This window comes from Limanda limanda, chromosome 20 (genome assembly GCF_963576545.1).
Source record: "Limanda limanda chromosome 20, fLimLim1.1, whole genome shotgun sequence".
In the NCBI taxonomy this organism is placed as follows: Eukaryota; Metazoa; Chordata; class Actinopteri; order Pleuronectiformes; family Pleuronectidae; genus Limanda; species Limanda limanda.
This window is the reverse complement of record NC_083655.1, coordinates 16,026,859-16,054,378: the sequence shown is the minus strand read 5'-3', so window position 1 is coordinate 16,054,378 and position 27,520 is coordinate 16,026,859. Positions and strand designations below refer to the sequence as shown.

The window sequence follows — 27,520 nt, the reverse complement described above, 5'->3', positions numbered from 1 at the left end:
GGAGGGAAAGAAACGTGGCGAGGTACGTAAACACGGCCATTACAGCTCGCCTTGGCACAAATTGAGGTGGTGGCGGTGAAGATGGCGGAGGTGTATTTCCTTGTTTTCCCTCTCTGTTTATCTCTGCTCCCTCATTGTCTTTTGACCTCGGCCCGTCCTGTTCTTTCTCCAAACACCTGAATCACCAATAAGAGCGAGTTGGGGTTGTGACTCATCAGCGAGGCCTCGATGACCTCATCGACCCGCTCTCCCTCGCCGTGTCACCACCGCCCTGAGCCGAGGTGGCGTGCAGCTTTGCTCAGCACCTTGGTCGACTTGAGGGGGTTTTATTTTGAAATTCCATGTAGGAGTTATTAGATTCTGACGTGACTCTGGATCCGTGTACATTTGTACCTCACTAATTTTTCTGTATTTCTCGATGTAAACACACAACCCAGCTAAATGTTTATATTCATGATGATCATTGCTTGTGTGGTTGTGTCACTGCTGATTTCTCTTGAAGCTATTGAAAATGAATAGAAGGCGTCACCAGCACGGCCCAGTCAGTGGTAGAATCCAAATAGTGAGAGTGACATCTAGTGGTGCACCTCTGTCATGCTGTGGTTTTCCTCTCCTGTCTCGGCTGATGCTGGAAACTTCACGAACTCCAAGTGAGGAAACAGTCGAACTCTCAGTTTGAGAAATTACCTCTTCAGTGGAGGGAGGATTTTTACACACCAAGCATTGAACTGAGAATCTGACCCACGGGTGACACGCTTCTGGTTTATTCATAATTCTTTATTTCTTTAGGAAAAAAATGACCAATCAACATCAATTCAAAAGGTGTGAATTTAATTTAGATTTTTTTTAAAGCCCCTGAAAATCCAATTTCAAATTTGAAGTATTACTTCCTATTACAAGATATCATATAAAATATAGATGTATTAGATCAAATTTGCTTCCAATTTTTTTTTTTATAGTCATAACTGGGTGGGTTGCTGTTTGACCAGATTCTGTCCTGACTCTTTTATTTATTTTAACATGATACACCCTAGTTAAACCAGTACCAAGAACCTACAGAACATTTTGATGTTAAATATCCAAAACATTTCAAATGTAATAATATTTCGTCCTTATCGCTGCTAGCAAGACTTTCCCCTTTGGTCGCATTTGTATGTGTCGTGATGGTCGACATGTCATTTTAGGGGCTTTCCATGATGACATATATACAGTTCTGGAAAATGTTGTCTTTTTCTGTCATGAAATAGGAAAAACTGTAAAGATACCATGTGATAGGAAACCCACCACAGAGATCATTTAGTTCTCCTGACCTACAATACTGTTGGTTTGTTTTATTCGATTTGATAAAAAATGTAAATGCCCTATGAATTAAAACTACAAAACAATAAAAATTAAAGTAAATTAACGTTTGAATAAGAGACTCTGACAATGGACCACAGGACAAGAATATTACTTTACTGCATTAGTTAATATTGAACTGATGGAATGTCTGGTTGTTTACACCTGAATCCTGGTCTGTGAGCATCACAACAGTGTATGTGTCGGTCTATCATCATCCATAACCTCGACATGACATCGTTCGTCCACATGCAGCATCACCATGACTGCGATTGGAAAAAACAGATTTATTTTGAGAGATATAGAATATAAGGCATGTCTGAATGGCAATATTGTATCTATGAGTGTACATATGTAAAATGTATAAAAGTTCTTGACAAAGATGTGGAAGAGATCTTCAAATGTCTAATTATGATGTAAATTAAAGTATATGAGGAATTGCTGCTAAGGTCTGTAAATTGCACTTCAGTAACAAATACATTGTGAATGTTTGTACTGTATATGTGAATAAAACCACAAAATCTTGTAATTTTATCTTGTCTTGCCAGTTTTTTTTTTGTTGAATTCATGTTTAAAATATGTTATTTTTATCGGTCCTCATAATAAATGACATTGGGCCATCTCAGGTCTGCCAGCTTCGTGATCACCTTCCTATAGGCAGCACTGGCCCTCGGGAGCATCCAGACAAATATTAAAGAGGCCTCCCTCCTCCTACCGGTCCCGGGGGAAATCCAGGGGGGGAAGTGGTTATCTCTGTTAGACTCGGTGGCAGGTGTCATACACACCAGCCACCAAATTAGCCTTGAGGAAGAATGAAGTGAGGAAGAAGAGGCGAGGGGAGTTCGAGGTATATGCCTCCATAGCCCCCCCCTCTTCCCCCCTGAGGCCGTTGAGTCAGCTGTGTGCACCACAGAAAACATGCTACTTGACAATTTGCTCCGGTGGCTGGTCACAGGCAGCTCGCTGTAATCCATTGGACAAAGTAAACCTCCGTAGACAATTCTCACTAACACGACTATTACTACTATAGTTTCATGATTTAGTGCTATGAGGTTTCTAGGTCTTAATGTACTGTGACACTTTTTCACTTACTATACTCCCACATAGTTTTTACTTAATGTACTAAAACTTTTTCATGGAAGACCATACCATGACATATTTACAAGCATAATTTACATGATGATATTTTGTTGTTTTTCAAGCCTAACAGGACTATGACATATGTATGTTGTTTTGGACCCAACACTACACTATAATTAAACAGTGTACTGCACCAGTTCTAAGTCAGCTGCTAGGCGCTAGCCGATGCTACTGTAAGACCTGAAGAAATCATTTATCATTAATCATTCATTTTTTCAGTATTAATTAATTTCACCAAATGGTTTATGATAAAGAAATACTTGTTTAGCTGTTTATCATACTTTAGCCGACATACCATACTCTGGCATTTTGATTACACAAACAGTTTTTATCATATTTTGGACGACATACTATACGATGAAATTGTTATCATATTTTGAGCAACATACAATATATTATGGCATTTTTTCATATTTTGAACAGTAATGCATTTAAATTAAAGCTTAATAGCGGGAAAAACATACAAGGAATTTAAGAAAACTTCTTCATCAATTTGCCAACACTTGCACTGGTGATTCAACACAACTAACACTTTTTGGTTGTGTTCTGACTCAATCGGATTAAAATGTACATTGACTGTGCAGGGAAGTATTTATAAAGCTGTTTCTAAGGCGTGTAAAACACTAGCTGAAGATGCACCGACCTTCTTGGTCGTCCTAAGATACAAAAGACACAATGTACAAGTTACTTGCACAAATACAACTTTGAGATACTTATTTCCATTTCTAATCCACTACACGTCAGTTGGAGTTGCTGTAGGTTTTACACCAGAGCATTTTATCAACAGCACTTAGCCTGTGACCCTTTGTGTGTTGTTTCAGCAACTCGACACATTTCTGATATTTATGAGCTGTTGGCACTTCCACCAAAGAGCGAGTTCCCCTTTAAACCTGCGATATAATCTGGAGCGTTGTCTGCGTCCTGATGAGTCCATCCTTGCTCTTTAGCTGCTAAATGCTGCACCATGTTCACTAGCTGCTCTCCAGCTGTGTCCTAGAACCTGCATTAGGTGTACAATTTGTTGTCCGGCCAGGTAGAAAAAATTGGTGATTTGCTCCATTATTATGATAAATATATCAGATTAAAGCCCCTTTAAATAACTGTGTAAAGGCTTTAACAGATTGAATTATTGATTAGCTCTCAAAAACAGCAGGACTGGAGAAAATGAATACAGATTTGTGTAGCGGAGCTGTGTTCTTCTTCTGTTCTACTCCATTAATCATCTCATTAGCCCACACATTTATCTTGTGACCTTTTGGAGGAGGCTGGGAACCACTGTGCTACCATCAATATAACTGTGGTTAAATCCACATTGCTCAGAACCATTTTATTTATATAACTTTTAATATCTCAAAGAAATGTTGTGTTCTTTACGAAATTGCACTTTTACCTGTATACAACTGAACAGCTCACTTATGGAGGCTTGTCTGTATCTTGTCATGTTTGACGCCCTTAAACAAATTGCCTTGTATTAAAACGCGTTGTATTGTATTGTATTACCAGCTACAAACGTAAAATCCTATTTAAACATCAATACATGAGTAGTAGACTGTTAAGGCAGTTAAGCCATTTTTATGCAGCAATTACTTTTACTTTAATACTTGTCCTAATTCCCCTTTTTCTGATAAATAATAATTACGCACTTACACTTAAGTACTTTTCAATGCAGAACCTTTACTTGTTAATGAGTATTTCTACTCTCTGGTATACCTCCTTTACATTAAAGATCTGAATACTTCTTCCATCAGTGTAACGCAGTTGTTAGCTGAGAAGAGCTTTACTCATCTCGAAATGAGTTTAGTTCACATATCCTCATGGTTTAAATGATGTAGCTCTTATTTGAGTAAATACAGAATTAAACATCAGTCTACTTGAACAACTTTAACTCGATATGACAAACTGAAAATCAGCAGAGTACATTAACACATCACTCAGATTAGGGACAGAAAAGGTGTAAGTAACATCAACGGTGGCTGACATTTGTTTAGCTTGTTAATTTCACGTGAGCTTTTCCTGCTCAGCCTCAAGTACCTGCTGTCACAACACCTCACAGGAACCTGGTTCAGGCATTACAGCTTCACCGGAATATTAGCTACCCAGAGAGGTGTCAGCATGTCTATAGTATGTGTGTTGCTGCCTTATAGCTTCCTTTATGCCGCAGGATTGTTTAGCAAAGAAACTTCACACCGACTAAAAATATCAAGCGTCTAATCAGCCTTTGGTAAAACAACAAAACTCCGGCTGCTCGGCATAAATGTTTGCACACCTCATGCTCCTGCTGCCACTGGAGGTCATTATCCCGAGGCAGCGTTCATTTACATCCCGATGAATAACGTGTGACTTTCAAGATGATGCATATCTCTCTGAAGTGAATAGGAGACGAGAGCGGGAGGGGGGTGTTAATTAAGACGAAGGAGACACGAGAGACTGCAGGAAAAGGAAATCACACATTTTTATTGGAAAGTGTTAGAGAGCACGTACCCGTCACAATAAAGTATGCAGAGTAGATCACATAATGAAGTTTGAGGTGAATGTGACCCACTACAATGAAGTGAAGTCTATCCACTTTTTTTTTTTACCCTTCCAATCCGACACGCGATAATTTAATGTATCAATCCAAAATCATATTTCCTCCCAGTTAGAATTCATATGTGGGGCGCAAATTATACCTTGCCTTTCTACCTGCAGATTCAAATGACACCGATAGCAGTGGGCGCTGGAGTTCCCTGCATGAAAGAGGAGTGAAAATCCCATCTGCACTGTGCAGCGGAACACAATTAGTTATTTAACAAGCGTTTGGGAAAGTGCATTGTTGCTCAGATGGATAAGGCTAATGCATGCATTTTCAAAGTATTCTATAAGTTTATTACATTTTGAGGTTCATGCTACTTTAAAAAAAATCCATTCCAGCTCTATTGTTGGTAGAAACAGTCGTGAATAGTGGTCTGAAGCAAAATGCATAGCTACGTACTCCGAAGTTACGTCTACACCGCGTTGTCTTTCGGGATTTACAGCACCGAAACATCCAAGGATGAAAAAAAACTACAGTATGACTTCATGTTTGGGATATTGCACAAGTTTAACAGGTAAAGTTTCTGTGAATTTCTGGTCAAACATCAAGGAGCTGGGTTATTGCTTCTGTTTGGGGGTCCAACGGACAGAGAGGCTTCATCTACAGCTAACGGCGAGAGAGGTCGAACAAGGCTGAGGGTTCAATGCAAAGTGTCAACACCACAACTTGATGTTGACGAAGCGCACAAAACAAATTCACTCATTAAAATACACAATACAGCGAGACGGGCTCTGAGTTGAAAAAATAGCTTTTCAAGAGTGTTTTTTAAGAACAGGACTTACTGTATTCATTTCACGTTACGCTCTCACTTCAAACCCTGCGCTAACACTCGTATGCTCCACTTTTGCTTAGTTTTCCTGCGCTCCAGCTTCAGCTCTTCTCCTCATGCTCACATGCCAAATAGTTTTTCAGAGGTGTTTGCAAAAGTGTTAGGGTAGAGGGTGGGATACTGGGATGAGCCTGGTTAGAGGAACCACCCGTACAGGAATCTCAAAGAAATAAAGCTAACATCCCCACAATGACGGCGGAAAATTACATTCAATTCAGGAGAAGCGTTTCTTGGGGGCTCACAAGCAGGAGTGTGGAGAGAAGAGGTGAGAGGCAGGAGGGCAGGAAGTGGAAGCACAAGCAGGGGCTGTTTAAGAGTGAACGCAGGGTTTGGAGAAGAAGCAGCCCTGCTCTCTAACCGAAGACAACACTCGTGAATAAAAATAGGGAAAAAAAACCATATGAGGACAGAAAAATGAAAGTAACTACACTTGCAACCTGTGGTGAATATTTCATTTAGGATGACGATAAACGCATCTCACACCTCTAGAGGATTCTAGGAACCCGAGTGCAGATGTTTCTCCAATGTTTACTTTGCTCTTGACACTTTACTTTGACAGAAAGGCAGAATTTAAGCAATACTTTAAAAAAAAAAAAATGAAAACCTCCTGTAAACATGGAACAAGGCAGAGTTACAGTATACGTTCGAAATATTAAATATATTTATATATAGGCTGGCTGTGAACTGAAAGCATCCAAGGTAATAATAGGCAAAGACACAAATCTCCATCTTTGAAAGAGCAGGTCCTGTTGTGGAACATGTTAAGACAACGTGCAGGCGGGGATGTGATGATATGTTTGGCTCCATGATAGGAAATATTCTACGTTTTGACTAAAAGGATAAAAACATTTCACGTCATCTTCAGAAACAAGTAAGAACCTGCAACAGAGGCCTCAACTTCATATATACAGAATGTCTTTAAATCATATTCTACAAACTCTCCTGGGCTCATGACTGTAGCTTATCTACATGCGAGAGCCTCTGTTCAGCAGTAACAGAAAACAGCAGTGAGGTGAACAGCAGCCTGTGACTGTGGAGTCCGATTTATAGTTTTTCTTTTCTTACACAGGGAGATAAACGGCTCAGCCTGTTACGATTCACAATCCATGCTAAACAGAGGAAGGGCACAAACACACAGAGGGGCGTGGCCTTGTGCAAACTCTGAAAATAAGTGTCGGAACTTTGTCGTTCTGCACACGTGCACACTGAGCGACAGAATATACTAATCAGGGGAATACTATGCTCTTGTCAATCAGTGTCACATCTGCATCGCAAAAAAAAAACAACAATAATGAAAAAAGTATTTCACACCTCACACCAGCGTGAAATGCACAACGACCATGTTTCACAGGGTAAACGCTTTCACCGTACGAGCACGTACGAGGTCCACAGATTACAGTGTTTGTACCACATTGTATTTACATGGATAGATTCTGATCGTCTCCTACTTCACTGTGTGCGTTGCTGCAAGTGTGTGCGTGTGTGTGCGTCAGTGGCATCACTTCTCCTGCAGCAGGGCAGGGATGTTGATGCTCCAGCCGATGGCCTGTCGGTCGAAGCCGCAGGTGAACAGGTTGCACGACTGGTTCTCTTCGTTCCACGCTGTGCAGCACACCATACGCCTGTGACCCTGCTCACACACACACAGAGGTGTATAATGTTAGTTTTAATGACGTTAACTGACGAATCAAACACACACCTCCCCCCTCCTCACCATCCTGTTGCTGCGTGGAAGTCTGGCCAGCCTCACTCCGCTCATGTCGAACAGCCGGACCTGTCGGTTGTCATGTGGCAGGGCGATGATCCTCTGGTTGGCGGAGACGCTTATCCTGAAACATCACATCGAGTTCTCTTTTATTGTGGTTCATTCCTCATAGTAAACTTTATTTATTTAACTTTATACTCTTTATTTATCTCCTGTACAACTGCAGTTGGTTAATTTTACAGAAACTATATCAAGCACAAATTTACTTTGGCACATTTCACTTAATAGTTTGACACAACTCCATATGCATCATCAGCTGACATTAGCTGCCCCTGGCCTCTGTGTTCCTTGCTGTCATTTAGATAACCACTGACAACTGTACATTTAGACAATTCCAGTACAGAAAATGGTTTATATCCATGTCTGTGCAGACTCGTAATATGTGTACTGAAGACTTTAAAGGAATCTAATCAAAAGGTATTTATTAATGTTTTTTATTTTTTATTTCTTGCGTTTTGGAGAATTAGGTATGTTTTGAGGTCACAGTGACCTTTGCACACCAAACCCCATCTGAGTCTATGTGTTCACAAAATGTTACATCATTGGACCTTTCACCTGCCAATTATTATCAGAATTCATTATGTGAACTTGGTACAACATTTGGAAGGCACAGTGGTTCCAGGGTCTTTCTGTGTGGTGATTCCATGTGTACGTGACTTTTCTCTGGGTACTCTCACTCCAAAGACATGCAGATTGGGATTAAGTTAATTGGGGACTCCAAATTTAAGAGTGGGATAAACAGAAAACCTGAAAACATAACACCTCAGGCTACTGTTGGTGCCGCGTGGAGGCATAAGAAAAATGACTCCTGTTAAAAGCGGATCCAAAGGTACAGCCCTGGCTCTAGTCCAGTTACATGTGTCCCTTCACCCACCTGTTCACAGCTGAGTCAGTGCGGATGGTTGCTATGGGCGACCTCATGTTCTTCAGATCCCACACCTTGACGGTGCGGTCGTCACTCCCTGAAACCACGTTGTCTCCCACCGTGAACACCGCCGACGTCACCGTGCTGAAAAACATAGGCACACAAAATCAGGGAAAGTTTTTTACTCATTTTTTGTTTCAGGAAATTAGTAAAGTTTTGGGAGGAAATAGTGAATGTGTGTCTATGGCACTATTATCACTCACACACCAAAACACGGGACAGTGTGCCAAAGTGATATGAGCACCGATACTAAATGAACCTGGATGTGTTGGAACATTGTGTCGATCATGTATTCAAATGTGATCCTCTTTTTTATAGCAATAGAAGGATTATTCAATAATTTTCACACTGCCCCACGTGTTTGAGCCATTGAAACACTGTGACTCTCTATATCAAATTAATTAATTTGATTAAATATCAAATTAATTAATTTGCAAATATTTATAGATTCACGCATTAATTTGTAAACAAATGTATAAATACCTATTAGCTATTCATAAATTAAAGGCTTTGTCGCTGTTTGCATGCAGTTGAGATTCTGCATATCGTCACCCCCCCCATCTCATAGCCTTTATCCCGACCAGCTGTGATGCATCGCGCCACACAAGAGCGCTGAGGTCACGTCCAACCGTTACCTCAGTAGACGGCTAACATCAGTCAGTTTATTACTGTGTGTCAGTCGCTCCTCTGAGGGTTTTTCCTCTTCTCACACTCTCACACATTTATACATCTATCTTAGTGAGGACATCCATTGGCATAATGCATTCCTGAGCCCTGTTCCCTAACCTTAACCCTCATAAGACTTAACCCTGAAACGGCCCATTAATAGTGGGTCAGAAAGTGAGGACAGGCCAAAATATCCTCACTAACCCAAAATGTCCTCACACGTTTTAGGCTCAAAGTGGTCCTCTTAAAGATATCTGTACAAGTATATACACACACGCACACACAGTCGTTTCCATATCTAGATTTTCTTGCCAAAACTGCCTTCTCCCTTAATTCAAACTGACACAGCATTAAGGGCTAATTAAGGGACTGAGCTTGGTTCTATTAGAGAAGCTGGGGCTCAGGAAAACCGCTTCATTGTTACAGGCGCCTTCTAACAGTGCAGGGTAACGCCCACCTGGGAATACAAGACGAGGAGAGAGAGAGAGAGAGAGAGAGAGAGAGAGAGAGAGAGAGAGAGAGAGAGAGGAAATGAGTAAGAAAGACAGGAGGTGTGCGAGGTGGGAGGTATGTGTGCAGCGTAATCAGACAAGGTAATTGATTAAAAGGTTGATTAAGGTTAAAGGGTATTTAAAATGGGTGGGGAAGCGGGAGGGGAGTAGTGTTACTTAATGGTGTCTCTGCAGTGTCTCTGACAGCCAAGGTCAAGACTGGAGACTCAGGGAGCTGGGGAGGGAGGGAGGGAGGGAGGGAGGGAGGGAGGGAGGGAGGGAGGGAGGGAGGGAGGGAGGGAGGGAGGGAGGGAGGGAGGGAGGGAGGGAGGGAGGGAGACACAGAGGGAATCATGGGAAGTACAGATGAAAACTACTTTTCAGTATTATCGCAACATTGTTAAGATGTCCGAAAGATTAGACAAAAATCGTGATACACAAACTGTGTATCTTTCACCATGTTGTATATTTAAATAATATATGTATTATCAATACAAATAATACAATTTATAATATAACTAACAACATATCAACGGTGGCCAAAATTATAAAAGTATAAACGGTTTGAAACTGCTTTGGAATCATCTTTGAATTCTCATCCATACTTTCAAAACACAATGAATGAATCCAGGTATCCTTAGTTAACGTCATGGAGATCCCTGATTGTTTGATTGTCAAGGTACTGTTAATTCAAATATCAGATGTGCATTGGATTAAATGCTGATGCTAATTTTTGTACTACAGTTCCAAATAAACTGATCCTCTGTACTGATTTTTATTTCTTTGCCTACCAGCATTTTGTAGTACACGAATCTGAAAGGTAAACAGGAGTATGTTTACTGGGACTGTGGTTGTGAACTTTACCCTCCTCCCTTAGAAGTGCCTACAACGACTGGTCTATGCATTTCTAAAAATCTCACAATGTGGTCTTTGTTAATCATTCTGAATGAGAGTTAAGCCAAATAACTCAAATGTAAAGGAAACACTTCAGGTGAATCAGAGTAGAGTGCGCTGTTATTTTGCTGTGCTGCAGATAAAACTGACAGCTGCAGAGCACCTGGTAAGTGCTTGTGAAATCCTCCAGAGACAGGCTGTCAAATCTTTGGATGCAACACACACACACACGCACACACACAAGTTGCATTTCAATCAAATGCCTTGGATAGCCGTCGATGGCTTTAAACACAAACGTGACATGGCATCCTGTTTGTAGAGTAAGTCCGCCGTCACCTCTCGTTTGCTCTGGGCGGGTTTTGTTAGCTCAAGTGTGCTCGTCATTACTCTGCAATTATGGCTGGGGGAGAGAGAGAGTGGGGGGTTCGGACAGAGGGTGTATGCTGCACTTTTAGCTGCCGAGGTTTGCTGTCAGGGAGCGTTAGCAGTAATTGCCAGCGAAGACGGTGGAAGCATGGGGATGGTTCCCCCCCTGTAGCTCTCAACATCTTGTGCCTTTTAAAGCATTCAACACTCTCCTCTCCGCCGCTGTCTCCATTTATGTGACATCATTACGCCAAATTGGAGATTCAGGGAAATTAGCAAGAGAGACAGCAACAGAGGTTCTGACTATAGCAGAAAAATCGAACAAGTTGGAAAGTAGAAAAAGTTTGTGGGAGAGTAAACTGCTATTGGGGTGGATGTTACACACACACACTGTCATGTCCTCATCTCTGTCCACACCTCGACCACTACAGCTACGATTAGGTGAAAATTGTAAGATTGGCAGAAAAATGTATCTAGTTTGGTTAGTGATTCATTCTTATAGCAATCTTTGATCAAAATGTAACAGAAAAATCCCTTGCTACAGCTTCCCCTCTACATTTTTATATTTCCTGTTTTTCTGAGTCTCCTACAACAAATACACTGAATCACACTGGATGTTTGAATTTGATCAAAAAGAACAAGGCATTTGAGGCTCAATTATGATCAACGTCAGATACGTATAGGAAACCGATGAAGCCTTCAACAATAGGACAAGAGGGAGGGAGAAAGGAGACTTTAAGAGTTAGACGAGTGGATCGTACAGAAGTCGATATTGCGCAACTGCTATCGGATATGTAGCTTGTAGCATATCGAACATGCTGACTCATTTGAAACGGCCTCACTAGAGAGATGTCCACATTAGTGTGACAAGATAATGAGTTCAGGGCAAACCCAGCTCCCCACTGCACCTATATGGATATATATTCTTCTTATAGTGTTTATTTTGTTATTTTACTTTTTTAAATTGACTTAGGTAAGAAAGACACAGCCATAGTCTGCTCAGACAATATCGGCATAGCTGTTTTAGAACATACGACAAGATGGTGAATGTGTCCAAGGGATGTTTTTCTGAGATTCAGAAACCCTGGCTGTCTGAATTCATATTACTGAAACTGTTATTGGTTCACTGCTGTTCCACATTGGAAATGCTCAGCTATGGTGTTGACTGATTATGTCATTCATAAACACAGCATATGGACGTTAACAAGGTATAACAGTGGGATGTCCTTGGAGGGGGTCTTTAATGCACATCAATGGCCATTTGGGAAGGAAATAAGGACGGCGGGATGGGAAGGAGGAGGGCTGTCATTAACTGTGAAACACTGGTGCTTAATCTCATTACACCAATTGTCTATGGGAGAGAATTAAAGTGGGATCTGCAGGAATTATACATGTTGGGGTTGTACATAATGAGCTCTATGTAATCCCCCACTTGCAATCAAAGGCTTGCAGCCAGCCAGCACACACATGAAGACGTGTGCGCAGGCACACAAACACACACTTCCTACACTCTTTATAGAGTGCTGCCATTGACAGTCACAGACAAGCCTGACAGTCAACGTTTTGAAATGAGCGTCTGCAATTGAGTGTTAACAGCGAGCAAGTGCCAAATTACACAGAGTGGGGGATTAACGCAGAAACGGACAGATAAATGAACAGGAAAGTGAGGGAAGGAGACAGAGGTAGAGGTAGAGTAGGACAAGAAAGCAAGTAAGGAGAGGTGCTCTGTATTGAATGAGAGGAGAGTGGAGGATTTGGCTTAGAGCAGTTGGGTCTGTAAATTAACGTGGCACAGTAAAAGGAAAATAACAGAAAGTGATGAAGGGATTTACAGGCAAGAGAGATGCTACAGCACCACCCTGTGGGCATCATGAAGACTGCAGTAACTAGTTCTATCAACCAGGAATCAGCAGTGTTAGTGCAGGTGTGTGTGTCAGACTGACTCGGTGTGTCCCTGGAAGACGTTGACAGAGTGGATGGACGGGTCTCTGAAGTCCCACAGTCTGAAGGTGGTGTCTCTGGATGAGGTGACCACCAGACGCTGGGTAGGGTGGGTACAGCAGTGGGTCAGCTCCTGGTCATGGCCTGCAAACACACACAAGCACACAGTAATTAGCTAAATTACTTTTTTTGTGTGGTGTTATGGGGGTTTATGTGTGCAACATCAGATGCAGTAACAGGACATTCTGTTTATTCTTAGTTTATACTAAGCAAAGCCACTGGCCGTAGCTTAAGGTTAGCCTTCATACACAATAGTGGTATCCACCCTCTCATCCAACTCTCAGCAAGAAAACATAAAAGCCATTGTTGTTGTTTTTTAAAATGTGGAACTACTCCTCATTTGGTGTATTTCCATTCAGCTGTTTAACCCTAACCCTTTTTTTTGCATTTTCAATTTGTTAGTAAAAAACCTGAGTGGAAACACCAACAAATCCGATCAGATCCGCGTCAGAGTGACTATAAATAGCATAATGTTGTCTTTGCAAACAGAAAGGATATGCATGTTGATACCAGGTGTGGACAAGGCCTATGGTGTAGTATCAGCCTGTTTACCTACCAGTGAGTGTGTGCACCAGCTCAGACGTCTCCACCTCATACAGGTTCGCAGCACGATCCCAGGAAGCTGTCACCACTTGTCGGCCTCCAACCAACCAATCGGCTGCGATCACGACACCCTGGTGACTCTTCAGGGTTGCTGTAGGCACCCGGACGGTGGGGACCTCGCACGGGCCCTCTCCATCCACCTCTCCTTCCTCTCGGTCTGACAAGTCCGGGTCGTCATCACAAGGAGCCTGTGGAGGGACACACGTCTAGAGAGTGAGCGATGGATTCGGGAAAGTTGATGCTACAGGTGACCAAAGGAAACCGACCATACCTTGAAATTACAGTTATCATTAAAGTACAGATTTCTGTAGGTTTGGAAATGACTGGAAACTTTTGGGATAATGTGAGAATGCAAAACAACAACAGATATAAAACACAGGTCTATGTCTTTACGCATTTTAATGCAGAAAGGTTAATTTACCATGAAAATTAAAATGACCTATTGGTAAATGTACATTATATTCACCTGCATTGTGACGGCCCCTGCCTTATTTAACTCAATGTTCTCTGATGTGATAAGCAGGTAACTGGTGGGCGGAGAGTCCCGTAGTTGGAATCACCTTGGCCCAGTGTTCCTCCTATAAAAGCCTGTCCTCCTGGCTGAGACTGTCTCTCTCTCTCCCTCTCTCGCTCACTAACCTGGACCTCATGCAGTCTTGATTTACTCTTATCCAACCAACATCATCACCGCAGCAGCACACACGCTTCACTTATGAATCCACACACACTCACTACTGATTTCACTGATTACCACATCTCATTGCTTTCTTAGTTGTGTTTCGTTCATGGTCAGATAATTTAAATAAAATACTTTTAGTTTGGCTTTCCAAAGTCTCCCTCTCTTTTGCCATGGCTTCTGAGCCTGGTGGTGACATGCATCCTTTGGCAGAAAAAACCCTTAGACGAGAACAGAACAAAGCTACTCACACTGACATCTGGTGGTGGCTGGGGGGCAGGAAGCTGCACCATGTAGCGCCAGATGTGAGCCGTCTGGTCCCCAGAGGCTGTGCAAACAGAAGTGCATATCAACAAACATCCAGCACATTCACATCCACACAGAACTGACGGCTGTAACGCAGCAGAGGCAGGAATACGTCAGTCAAACTGTCATGAAGTGCGTCTTCATAAACACACATGTTCACATACTAACCTGTGATGGCCATCTGCTCTGTGGGGTGGAACTTGATGGAGTTGACTGTGGGAAAATGATGAGAAGTAAATATCAACCAATGACTTCTGTGAGCAAATGTTTGCATTTGCAGCACACAGTGTGATACAACCAGTTACACAACACTACTTGCTACATATCTTATATCAATAAAGTTTCTCATTACCTGATCCAGCATGACCAGCATATCTCAGAAGACATTTCCCAGTCTCTATGCTCCAAAGCAGAGCCGAGTGGTCTGTGAGAGAGCAGGGGGACAACATGAGGCCGCCTTATACATTTCTACAGTAATATTAAGTTAATGATGTTGTAATGTGCTGTTTTTACATAGTGGTTCCATTTGGTAAAAAGATTCTAGACCACTTCGCGGGAGGATTGTGCACAATTCAGTAAAAGAAAAAAAAACAGGAAAAAAACTGAGCTACATGGAAAAAACTAAAATGGCACTCAGAGAGCACACACCTCCACCATGGCTTAACAGTCCCCCTTATAAAACCACATTAAAATTCACTAGATCAAGATTTATATTTGGATCTGCACCAAATTACCCACACTTTAAAATATCATTCCCCGAGGCATGGCTGATCTTTCTTCAAGATCCATGAATTATTATCTGGAAAATCATTGTACATGTTGAAAAAAACCTCACAATGATAAAAAGGGGCCTGGATCTGCACAAATGTAATGGGTCATTTCCTGAACACTACCACACCCTTCCACCAAGTCCCATGGTAATTCATCCAGTAGTTTTTGCAGAAACTTGCTAACTAAGGGACGGATAGACAAACCTCCTTGGTGGAAGTAATACATTTTGACAAAAATGAAGACTCATCAGGGTTAAGTCTTTTTTAAGGTGTTGTCCAACGAATATTAACACAATCAAGATGATTTGTGTGCAAAAGATCCCATCAATCATCTCCTCTGTGCTTTTATTTTTCTCTCATTACATCCAGGCGTCAGAATTAATTTGCCTTTTGTCTTTTTTTAACTCAATTTATCAAACCATATGCTTTGCTTTGTAGAAAAAGACAAATTTACATACAAATGGACTATTAAGATTTTCTTTTTCTATAAAATGTAATATAAAATGATGTGAACACTGCACATCTTGTCTTGACTTATTAGCCCTATTGAAAGCCACTACGCAGCATGTAGGCCGTTGCAAAACAACAATACAGTAAATGTAAATAGTCAGTGAAGTAGGTGTACCTGCAGAGGCGGTACCCAGTACCACCGGCTGAGTCCGAGTGACGCTGAGGTCCCAGATCCCGTCCCGGTGACCCACATACTCCTTGAGCAGCTGACACACAGCCCGAGAACCTGCGGTGGCTTTGAAACTGGACACAATCTGATCGGGGAGGGAAGAGATGGGTGGGGGGTGAGACAGAGAGGGACAACGAGAGAGGGGCATGAGTATCAATCCTAGTTAACTTACATGGCTGAACAAAGTTATAGAAAACAGGTTTATGGGTTTTGTTTGTTAACTGAAATGTGGCTTCATGACAATCCCGTAATCCATAAGAAATAGTTCTGACAGTCGTCACAGTTTTCTGCTGCTCTCTGACAAACAGATGAACAGATAAGGCACAGCTTCGGAGGGCCAGTGTCACAGAGGGAGATTAGCGGGTAAGCCAATGTCTTTGGGCTCAACTCAAGGTTTTTCTGGCATCATGCAGATTTATCTCCAAAGGATCAGATCAAAACCTGTCGACAGCCAGACAGCTCTCAAAAATTGAATTATCATTCCTGGTAGGGACAAAATCTTCCAAACAAAGTGAGTTTGCTTTGTGACAAGGAACTCAAGTGTGTTTTCATCCTAGATGACACACACAAGGATTGTTTATACATGAGAGCATGACTCTGCAACTGCCATTAGGTTATAGTTTCAAATTTCACCACACTGTGTCATTGGAGTTATAAATATCAGGACTGCTCATTCGCCATTTCAAGTACCAGTAGATGGAAGCACTGTGCACTTGCACCTGTAAAACCAGATGATCTATTGGTCTGTTTACTTGTCAGAGAGCGATCACAACCTGCACTGTTCATGCTGCTGCAGGCGGACGGCTGACCACTGCAAGAAGCTCAGATCACTAAGAGTCGTTAGATGCAGCAGCGAAGCATCTGGTTCACGCGTGTCAGGCTGTGTTAATGTATTCTCTTGTTCTGTCTGCTGAGTTTACACTCACATTACACTATACTAGCATCTTATTTGTTTACTGTCATTAGAAGACATTGATGAGCAGTGAGCAACAAGAGGATTAGCTCATCCCAGCAGTAAACTAAGGATATAGTTAGTGCAGATCATTAGTTTCAGGTCCCTTCAGTCAGAACAGAATTAGTTTGTGGTCATGTTTCTTAGCCAGCTGATGGGTTAGCCGTATATTATGTAGCAGCTATTTCTGACAGGAGGTTAATCTAAGAAGTCCTCCCTTGATCCCATGTATCCTCCGTTTCTTTCTTTTTAATGAGAGGATGACTGTGTCCCACTCTTCATCCAGCTCACGCAATGGCTGCATTCGCATTACATTAATATAGTTTATTTGCTTTAAAAGGCGAAAGAGAGGAAAATTTTAATTATTATTCAGAATAAAAATTGCAGAAACGATGTGCATTCATGTTTATTTTCTAAATTCAAATTTTATATATTTGGTTGATTTTTTGTTTTTATTTATAGTTATTTATAGTAAAGATTTCTGGCTAAACTGTAAAATATCAAGCCTCAATTAAATTTGTTTTTCATCATTTCCAGTTTAAAATAATCTATTACAATATGGCTCTAGTACAGACCTCAGCTAAAATCAAATAATCATGAATTGTTTTGTATCATTCCCACTACAATTATGAATCATCTTTAAAAAATAATCGCAATACGTTTTCTTCTTCCATGTCACTCTAGATTGGCTACATTAAAAAAATCTTCATATAAACTATAAATCATTAAGTTCGGAGGTGCTTACAGCTGAATATTCTTTTTCACTTTGAAAGAAGTCAAGGTAGGTTTCCTTGTAACCAGTCTCTGTCCTCAGTTGCATGAACTGGCAGCTCAGTTTGAGACAAGACTGTTTAGACGTAGCTATCCCTCCTCCTGATAGTCAGGTGTAGGATTTGGTTAAAACAGTCCGATAATGTTATTGATTAGACTTCGACTCTACTGGCTAGGGGACTCAGTATTGAATAATTTGACCAATTTGACACTTTAAACGGTATATTTCTCAAAGAAACACACTTTAGAGATTTAACAAATGCAGCCGTTCACCCAAATGACCTCATGCCAGAGTGCAGAGCAGAGAGGAGATGAGGAGTCAAGGTCAGACTTTAGTTAAAAGAGAGACTCGGCCACAGCTGCTCCCCCACAATGCTTAGTGAAAACAAACAGAGCATTCAGGAAGTTACCCATGAATCTCCGCCCCACAACTCCCATGTGGCCAAACTGAAGTTGCGAGGTCCACATATTTTGCCGTGGAAAGTGTACAAGCTCTACATCAGAGTTTAAAAAACAGAAGAAGACTAAATATGACACAGTTTGATTAATTAACTTCCAAACATCTGCATATTGATCCATCATCAGAAATTTAAATGTTCAGCAACAATGGTTTGCCCAAAACCACTTCCTTCCTTAAATGTGACAGCCTGTTACCATCAATCCCAGCATCTCAGATAATTACACAGATGATGACAGATGTATTTTACAGGCTCTATAGAATGGGTTAACCAAGCAGGGTTTAGGTACCTTGCTGGTAGAGGCTTTGTAGGTCGTCTTCAGCTTCTGTGACAGTTGACTTGTGCTGTGGCTGGCTGTGTGATGGAGACACAAACAACAGGGGTTCACTGATGTGCACGACTGTTAACCATTTCTGAAAACTTGTGGCAGAAGAACCATTAGCATGTGACGTGTCATTTTAAGAGTTACCAGTTAAAAAAGGTTTGCTTCAGCCAGTCAGGCCTATTGCATGAAGTTCTCTTTCGTAAAGGAGATAGGATAAATAGGATTACCATGGAAATATAATATATAATGCCCCATTTTTAAAACGTATTATGAAGTACAAAGTGTGTAAGAAATACTGGACCTTTTGTTTTCAGCGCTCCCTTGGTGGGATCTCCTCCCTCGATTGTTTGTCCATCTCCAGTCAGTCTCTCATTCAGGGAGTCGATTTCCCGGCGTACTGTAATGTTAGCACAGTGACAGGAATCAGTAAGCAAACACTGCCTGAGCTCTCAAACCATCTGGTTAGTCAATCAACACCCGACGCTCAATACGGTGAGGTAGAAAAGTCAGTTACTCACATTCAATGTTTTCGATGTAGAGGTTTTCAAACTCGCGCTCGATTTGGCCAAAAAGTTCGAGAAGATTGCTTCGTAAGGGGAGAGGCAACTTGGAATCCTGCAAACACAAGCAAGAAAAGAACACCTTCAGAAACCTCAGATTAATATTAGCCTAAAAATCCAGTATAACAAACAGTTTCCAACAATTTCCAAAAATTATATATTCAAACCTGTAGATGATGTTGCTGACATGAGCAATTACAATTTCCAACTGAAAAAAAGTGTCTCTATATCAATAACAGTTTATCTAACATCTCGCTGTTCAAAGAGAAGTTTAGGTGACTCATAAAATACACAGACAGACAGAAACCCACATAAATCTCTTGTCAAACACATCCAGTATATTTAACTGTTTTCATCTGCCACCAACGGCACTGATGCTCAGCTACACTTTGGAAAACGGAACCATAACCGGCCAACAATCTTCTGTCTACACACCAGCACGAGTCCAACGAGTCAAACTCTACATTTCCACTGACTCACCTCCATGGTGAACTCCTGGAAGCACCGTGTTATCAGATGACCACCAGTCTGAAGCAGACTGACATGTAAAGAGATGTAAAGGCTGCCTTGAACACAATGGACTCAAAAGCCTGAGTTTGACAGCTCACCTCGAGAGCTGCATCGAATTTCTACAACCATCTGAAAGATGAGGAAACTGCACGCTTAAACAGTCTTTCTTCTGGCACATGCTCAAACCTACAAATTGACCATAATGTCAGCTCCACATGTCAACACGTTTGTTGAAGGAAAATCAAATACGTCAATCAGCAAACATGGGCAGTCCTCGTGAATTCAAAGCTGCTTAGTAATGGCCTTTAAACCTCTAGTGCACTATGGTTTAAATGACGGCATTCCAAGTGGAAAGTAAATGCATTCTTTGTGTGGCTAGTGGGATTGTAAAGCTGTCTGTGTAAGTGGAACTTATGCTGTGTGTGACGAGAGGGTGGACTAGGTATATAAACAGAGCCGGCATGGCTTAGCAGCAATGGAGGGGAAAAGGCCTGGTGAAAAGACTAATCAGACCAGGACAAGCAGCCCATATTAAAACTTGATGAGACAACCAGCCAGTGCAAGCTGAGCTCTGGATTTAGAGGCTGATAATTCAAGGACAGGGTCAAGCAGAGAAAGTAAAGTCTAAAGGGCTTCCACGGGCTACTGGATACAGACAAAAATCAAGCATCACATTAATTATTTAGATAATAGTTTAATGTAATATCCAGATAATGAACATCGGTTGTCCATCCATACCGCCCCAGATCCCAGAACTATACTGTATAAATGTATAAAGGCATCTGCACACGAGAGAATAATCGGGCCGATTTAGGACCCAATTCCCCTGTTCAGACAGACAGCGCATCTGATTCTGAAAATCAAACAGCTCCGAAGCTGCAATGATAGAATCCAAACCACTTGACATTCACTCACAAACACTTTATGCATCTTATCTGAGAGATGACTGTCAATGAGGTCAGCGCTTCAGCCAACTCCCAAAAGTTAACAACCATGGAGTCTTGATCAAACAGACACAGTTTTTATTATCTTGGTAGCACAGACCTGCCATTTGCTGCAGCTGGTTTGCATTAAGAAAATGTTTTTGCAATCAAACAGTGGAGCAGTCTTCCATTTCTGGCAGAAATAAATCAATTGTAGCTCCAATTTAAATGTTTGAGGATGGTTAATCACTAACTTGTTGCCACCCGTTGGCTTCAAAATTCACAGTCCATTCTTTTGTTTCAACAGAAATAATCAATCAGCAACATGCACATCCACACCAGACAGTTAAGATACGTTTAGATGTCAAATCTAAATGGCCACATTCAAACCGAGTTTATTCCGTTAGGGCTAAAAAAAAAAAAAGTTCAGTAGGAAAAAGAACAAATGTTAACCATAGCATGCAAGCTGAGGATCTTGTAACACCAGGTAAAAAATGAAATAAATGCTGCTCAACCGGCTGGTTCTGTGCTACCATGACAAAAAAAAACTGCCTAACAACACAACAGAGTGACAGTTTGAAAGTAAATAACAAGGAAAGACCTTCTGCTTGCATATTCATAAATATGCAAAAAATGTTGTGGCTTGGCCTCAACAGATGTTAACACATGCCTAACAAGCTGCATGTGTGTGTGCAAGAGGGAGAGAGCGTGAAAAGGTGTGAGTGTGTAATCATCTCCCTCACCTGTCCCTCCAGCATGTCTCCTCTTTGGACGCCCTGGGGCCTGTCCTCCGTGCTGTTGGTGCGCCGGATAGACAGACTGTGAGCCTTGCGTTTCTGCTTGGGGTGGCGGGTGGCTGATGCAGAGCCGCTGCTGCTTCCGCCCTCCACCGGCATCCCTCCTACTTGCTGGGTTGCCCTGCCCCCCTTCCCCTCCCCTCACGTCCTACCTGAGAAGCAGGTAAACAAAGACCAAGCTCGCCGGTTGGACGGTGGGGGGGTTAGGTCGACGTGTTGCCACCACCTAGCTGCAGGGAAAAGAGAAGTCAATACAACTCATGCAAAGCAGTAAAACCTTAATAAATAGGTTTAGGGTCCTTGCTGGTGCATCCTTGGCCTCATAGCTGCATAAATCCAGCATTTTAAGATTCATTGTATACAATTCATCTTAAAACACAAGACAAGTGCACGGTAGAGTGAAAGTGTGTTGCATCCAGCTCATGGATGTAATTTAAAATAGTATGGGTTCCCTAAGTAGGCGTAAAAACTTTTTACAATAAGAAAGAAAGGAATTAATAAATACATAACACTAGATTTAAAAATGGCACAAACAGACATTAGGATATTTCATGGGAGTGAATTAAATGTTTGAATAAATACATAAATATGATGTGAACAGACAGGAATTATTCCACATGTTGGATGAAATTGCACGTGCCAATAAATAGAATACACACCTATACAATAGTAGTGTATAGTAGTGGACTGTAAACAGAGAGTATATTACACACATTGTTATTTAAATGCTGCTCCACATATAAGCAGAAATGTGCTGCATACTCAAATGTTGTTGACACATCAATTTAACCTCTTAATCTTAACATAACTATAACTATTGGACTATTAAACATTCGGTCGAATAAAGGTGCGTTTCTTGGTGAATTGTATCCCACCCGAAAAGAGGACAGAGTACGTTAGGGGGCTACGCGAAGGTCGTGTTATCATCATCGGTAACGTCATTAGCATCTGGGAGTAGCACAGACCTATAGCTTTTTAGCTAATGTTAGCGAAACACTGAGGGAGGCAAATTGACATGCAACAAGACCTACATGGATGTACTGTACATTTTGCCCAAGAACTGCCCGAGAAAAGCAACACGGTAAATTCCTATTCGCCGCTTAATCCCACGGCTCCCACCCGCAGAGCAGCACCGACACTCACCGCTGTCACTGCCTCTGTGACTTCACCCTCGCCCCGCATGAAGCTCTGGAGGCTGGGCTAGCTCGATGCTAAGGTGGCTAACCCCCGGGACCGAGCAGAGCGGAGCTGGACAAGCCACCCAACGACGATGTGAAATATTAACTTTAATTATTCACCATGCTGTGGACGCCCGGCTACAGTTTAACAACTATTAAACATTTTTAAAACCAATTTTGCAGACACATCGACGTATTTTTTTTATTTTGCGTCACATGACTCCCTTAGAGCCAATGAGCTGCCGCGCCGATGCGGCGGCAGCCAATGGAACGCGCTGACGTCAGAACCAGGCAGTGAAAGCTCGGACGTCAATGTCGAGCTGCTAAAATGTCGCTGTGAGCAGGAAGAGGTGAAAAGAAGCGGATCGTGCAGCGACACAGCGGAGAGCTGTGTGCGTAAGTGCGTGTGTTGTGTGTCTGTGTGTCTGTGTGTAGGCAGTGTGTCTGTGTGTGTGTGTGTGTGTGTGTGTGTGTGTGTGTGTGTGTGTGCGTGTCACAGTGCATACTTATGTTCAGCTGTCAGGTCTGGGTGGTGCGGGCTGAGCTGTGGTCCGATGACGTGTTCACTACAAAACCCGGAACTGACTCTGCTGGACCTGGATCACAAGGTCCCTAACACTGTAGGGGTCATACTGGAAATATTATTTAGTGGAGAGTAAATACATTTATTTTAATATACCTTTACTTAATTGGAGTATTTCTACTTGACACTGCTTCACAATTCAACTACAATATAACCCAGAGGGAAATATATACTTTAGTTTTATACTTTACCTGTAGTTTCTGAGTATTTACAAAATCGAAGTCAAGTTAGTCAAAGTGAACTTTATGTCAGTTCTGCCATACGTACAGGACAAAGACAGAATTGAAATGCTGTTTCACTCTGACAACGGGTGTAAACATATATGCAGACAGAACATATAAGTAAGCAAAAACAGAAAATATAAATACAAATAAAAACATAGTACACATTACAACATAGTATGCAGTCATAACGTACACGGTGGATAGGATGAGAGTGTGCAGAATAGAACAAAAACACTTGGGAAGTAATGTAATGTACATCATAGGATGTAGTTAATAGAAGTTAATGATAATATGTAATTTTTTGTTGTAATAAATCAACAAATCACAACATAATTATTACAGGGTTTTATTATGTTAAACATGGTAGTAAACTGAGCTTGTTTGGATTTCTGACTGTTATGGACAAAAATGTAATCAATCTATTATCTTTGTTACTTTATCTTTTGATGGTCACAGGTGGGCCAAACTAGGTATCTAACTAGAAACCTTTTTGCTTTGCTTTACAATTGCAGCACCGTTACCTCCCAACACAAAATAAATCACTTTGCTAAGCAATAAAACATTCAAAATATCAAATATGAATATAGTGCTGAGACAATTTGAGGATCTAAAATGAATTATGTTTCATTATCATGCTGTTTTCAAGAAAAAACACAGATCCTCTAAAATGCAAGATCTTGCTGTGATTTATCAACATTAATTCATTATCTTTGGGATTTTGAGTTTTGTGGGACCAGAATCTAAAGAATTGTTGTCATTCTTTTTCAAACCATCAATAAACAATCCTCAACAAATAGCATTATATATTTCAATAATCAGAGTAACAATCATAGTTACGGCCCTTAGCTAAAGAGAAAGGCTTATGTCTGAAAGTTTAAGGTCTAGAGACAAATCATCACAATATCCTGTTGGTCAGAAACTACACGTAATGAAACTACTATTGGAGTTGTGGTCGATGTGTCCTCGTGTCCCTGGTGCGATCAGCAGAGTCCCGTCCTGATTGACTGATCGCCTCTCCGGTTTTCACCGTCAGCCGTGGCGTCGCTCGTTGTGATTGGTTTTCCTCCTCGTCAGGTGATGGTGCGGTCTGTGTGGGCGGTGCTTCGGAGATTGTCCTACCAGGGATCCACCGCTGCTGCACATCTCAAACCAAACGTACCTGTCTCCCTCAGAGCCGCAGCCTTGAGGATCGGACCCGGACTCACAGGCACCATCAGCCGCAGGACGATATCCAGGTGAGTCCGGCCTCAGGTCGAGACATGCAGATCTGTGAGACCCGGAGCCGAGCTGCTATTGATAGCCTGGTGTCCCACATCAACACAAACCAGACTCCGTTTAAAAATACCTTCAATTGGATGCGGCTTGGTGTGTGGGTTAAAGTTACTACTTTAATAACATCAGCCCAGACTTAAAACCTGCTCTCTTTAATTCGGCTCACACAACACAAGGAAGGCTGCACTTATTACTGCAGAGTTTGGAGTTTAAGTTGCCAGCTGGACTTGTTTTGACTTGTGGTCAGACCAACCTGGGAACTTATCTTTAACTGCAACATGTTCATATTGTAACTGATTGAGTTCGTTGTATAGTAGCAAAATTTGTAATCATTGTTAATTTAATAGAAATACTTTTTATTTATACATCTATTTTTTTAATTTAAATATTTGTGTTTAACTTATTTAATAATGATCCAAATACATATGTGGTTATGATATTGTGTTCATTTCTAAGTATATGTTTTTAAATAATAGTATTGAAAAATAAGCTGTAAATTAATATTGGATTTGCGCTTTGGCAACCCCTGTGAATGCTATGCCAATAATGCTTAAAATTGAACGGTTAATAGTAGAGATCAGACCTTTGTTCTTTTTTTTTTTTAAGTAAGCACATGGTCAGAGAAGCCATAACACAGCATAACATCAGTTTGGATTAGTTTGTTAACTTTTGCCTGAACGTTAATTTTTGTACAGAAGGTCATTAAAAAAGTGCACAGCTCCTGTTCTGATCTGTAAACCCTGTTGTCTTCCTGCTCCCTGTCGCTCTGCTCTGCAGTGAGGTGAGACACCTGCAGTCTGGACTCAAGATGCCTGAGATCTCCACGGATCACCTGGATGAGAAGCAGGTGCAGCTTTTGGCTGAAAAGTGCATCCTCATCGACGAGGACGACTGCAAGATCGGAGCCGATACCAAGAAGAACTGCCACCTCAACGCCAACATTGATAAAGGTGTGTGTCCTCCATGATGAAATGCCGCGAACACACAGTATGCTTCTTCTACTTTTTTCTCTAGCCCATGTTAGATCTGTACTGGTGGTGAACTGTGTTTTTGTTTTACCAGGTTTATTACACAGAGCTTTCAGTGTCTTCATCTTCAACAGTGAAGAGAAGCTGCTCTTACAACAGCGGTCTGATGCCAAAATCACCTTTCCAGGTCAGCAGCACAACACTAAGCCTCCTAGGTTGACACACACAAGTAGTCCCAGCATTACTAGGAGTTCAACCATGTCCTGTGTCTTTGTGTGTGTGTGTGTGTGTTTGTAGGCTGCTTCACAAACACATGCTGCAGTCATCCCTTACACACCGACAGTGAGGTGGAAGAGAAAGATGCTATTGGAGTGAGGAGAGCTGCTCAGAGGAGACTCGAAGCTGAACTGGGTATTCCCATGGATCAGGTAATATACTGAGTGGGAGTGGTTGTATGCAAGTCCCGGCTTCCGCATTGGATGGAAGAGGATTATGGAGAGCTGTAGTGAACGTCTGATCTCCTGTGCCTCAGGTGACACCAGAAGAAATGACGTATCTAACAAGAATCCACTACAAGGCCCAGTCAGACGGTGTTTGGGGAGAACATGAGATCGACTACATCCTCTTCATGCAGAAGGTGACACTGCGACATCTACTGGTTTTAAACTTCAGTTACATAAGGACATGTGACGTAACAAGCCCCTGTTGGTATTTAGTTTTCAACCACTTCCAAGACTGGGACTCTATTTCCTTTCCATGTGGCCCCAACTGATAAATATGCAAGTTCAAATTTAACAGCACAAAGCCTCTACAAATGCATTTGTATGAATATAGAAAGTGATAGATAGAAAGTAAGATCAGCAGTCGAGCTACTTTTTCTGAGCTCGACTGACGCAACGCTCTGAATTATTTCTGACTCTACTCACTTTCCAATGCATCCGAAAAACCACGAGAACACAAACTGATAGAACAGTGACACTGAAACCTAAAGGAAAAGTGAGCCAGTTGAGTGCAGTCTGTTACAGAGGGACTGTTCATGGCTTGAGATTCGGGAAGGCAGAGTTTTCTCAGATGTGACAGCAGATATCGGTCATGTTGTCATTGATCCTTGAAAAGTTAAGCGACACATCTTTGCCCTGACTCAGTGTCTTTTGATTTCTTGTCTCTCTGAAGGACGTGGATTTGAGTCCAGACCCCAACGAGATCCAAACCCACTGCTACGTGAGCAAGGAGGAGCTGAAGGAGATGCTGAACAAGGCCAAGCGCAACGAGCTGTTGATCACGCCCTGGTTCAGCCTCATCGCTGAGACCTTCCTCTTCCAGTGGTGGGACAACCTGCACAGCCTCAAACAGTTCATGGATCACGACAAAATCCACCGCATGTAACGCACAGCCGGGGTCAGGCTCTACCGGAGTGATTCCAGTCCGCACCTGACGCACAAGCACAGTCCCCTGACCTTCAGATGTCAGAAAATAACATCACAGACTACGTTGTGTTAGGGTTGTAGCAGCACGTGTGGGGTTCTCGCACAAGAAATGGAGGCAGAAGATGTTTAGCCTTGTAAACCATAATAGAGGTCCGTGTTAATAGTAGGTTTGTAGCTCTGAGGTGCATTTATCATGAGAAGTGATGTCAGTAGAGCAGGTCTCTTTTGTCTTTAGTAAAGAAGAACGTCTGTCAAGTAATGGATTCTGATCAGGAGTCACAGACTGAACAGACGACACCTAACATCAGATATCAAGTGCCTGAGGACAGGTCGTTAGAATGAGGTGAACAGTCACAACATGTAACACTCTGTATCTTTGTACCCTTTTACACAATAAAATTACCATTGTGGTCAGTGGCAGTGGATGACTCGGCATCACACAGCATTTTCACAATGCTCACAAAGAAGGTAACATCACTTTGGAAAATACAAGACATTTGCAGGATTGAATGGTTGTTTTGGGTCGTAAGGAAAGAGGATGAAATGGTGAA

The 27,520-nt window shown here is 41.7% G+C and overlaps 2 protein-coding genes across 5 annotated transcripts; one reads left to right on the top strand and one right to left on the bottom strand.

Moving 5' to 3' along the window:
* Positions 1-4,912: 4,912 nt before the first annotated feature.
* Positions 4,913-23,055, bottom strand: LOC133026616 (WD repeat-containing protein 37-like). 2 transcript variants are annotated; one of them, XM_061093512.1, is made up of 14 exons: positions 23,002-23,055; positions 21,264-21,547; positions 19,046-19,142; positions 18,829-18,924; positions 18,492-18,556; positions 15,968-16,106; positions 14,925-14,996; positions 14,741-14,785; positions 14,518-14,594; positions 13,544-13,778; positions 12,930-13,071; positions 8,519-8,653; positions 7,594-7,708; positions 4,913-7,509 (listed from the first exon to the last, which is right to left on the bottom strand). In XM_061093512.1, exons 2-14 carry the CDS (start codon positions 21,414-21,416, stop codon positions 7,378-7,380), a joined length of 1,503 nt encoding a protein of 500 aa, XP_060949495.1. In that variant the 5' UTR covers positions 21,417-21,547; positions 23,002-23,055; the 3' UTR covers positions 4,913-7,377. The 2 variants fall into 2 exon arrangements, with proteins under 2 accessions (XP_060949495.1, XP_060949494.1); XM_061093511.1 differs by lacking the exon at positions 23,002-23,055 and adding an exon at positions 22,461-22,950.
* On the top strand, positions 22,715-27,383 carry idi1 (isopentenyl-diphosphate delta isomerase 1). Of its 3 annotated transcripts, none has more exons than XM_061093515.1 (7): positions 22,715-22,887; positions 24,377-24,537; positions 25,352-25,524; positions 25,637-25,729; positions 25,840-25,970; positions 26,075-26,179; positions 26,716-27,383. In XM_061093515.1, the coding sequence occupies exons 2-7, from the start codon at positions 24,380-24,382 to the stop codon at positions 26,926-26,928; spliced, it is 873 nt and encodes a 290-aa protein (XP_060949498.1). In that variant the 5' UTR covers positions 22,715-22,887; positions 24,377-24,379; the 3' UTR covers positions 26,929-27,383. The 3 variants fall into 3 exon arrangements, with proteins under 3 accessions (XP_060949498.1, XP_060949497.1, XP_060949496.1); XM_061093514.1 differs by having other exon boundaries at positions 22,821-22,891; positions 24,475-24,537; XM_061093513.1 differs by having other exon boundaries at positions 22,824-22,891.
* The last annotated feature ends 137 nt before the right edge of the window (positions 27,384-27,520 follow it).

Excerpts from the sequence above, each read along its gene's own strand:
- LOC133026616 (XM_061093512.1), bottom strand. The coding sequence starts at position 21,416 with ATGCCGGTGGAGGGCGGAAGCAGCAGCGGCTCTGCATCAGCCACCCGC. Across the intron at positions 13,779-14,517 it reads AGCCACCACCAGATGTCAGT|GCTCCTTGTGATGACGACCC; the intron begins GTGAGTAGCTTT and ends GTCCCTCCACAG. Across the intron at positions 13,072-13,543 it reads GCTGGTGCACACACTCACTG|GCCATGACCAGGAGCTGACC; the intron begins GTAGGTAAACAG and ends GTGTGTTTGCAG.
- idi1 (XM_061093515.1), top strand. The coding sequence starts at position 24,380 with ATGGTGCGGTCTGTGTGGGCGGTGCTTCGGAGATTGTCCTACCAGGGA. Across the intron at positions 24,538-25,351 it reads AGCCGCAGGACGATATCCAG|TGAGGTGAGACACCTGCAGT; the intron begins GTGAGTCCGGCC and ends TCTGCTCTGCAG. Across the intron at positions 25,730-25,839 it reads TGCCAAAATCACCTTTCCAG|GCTGCTTCACAAACACATGC; the intron begins GTCAGCAGCACA and ends GTGTGTTTGTAG.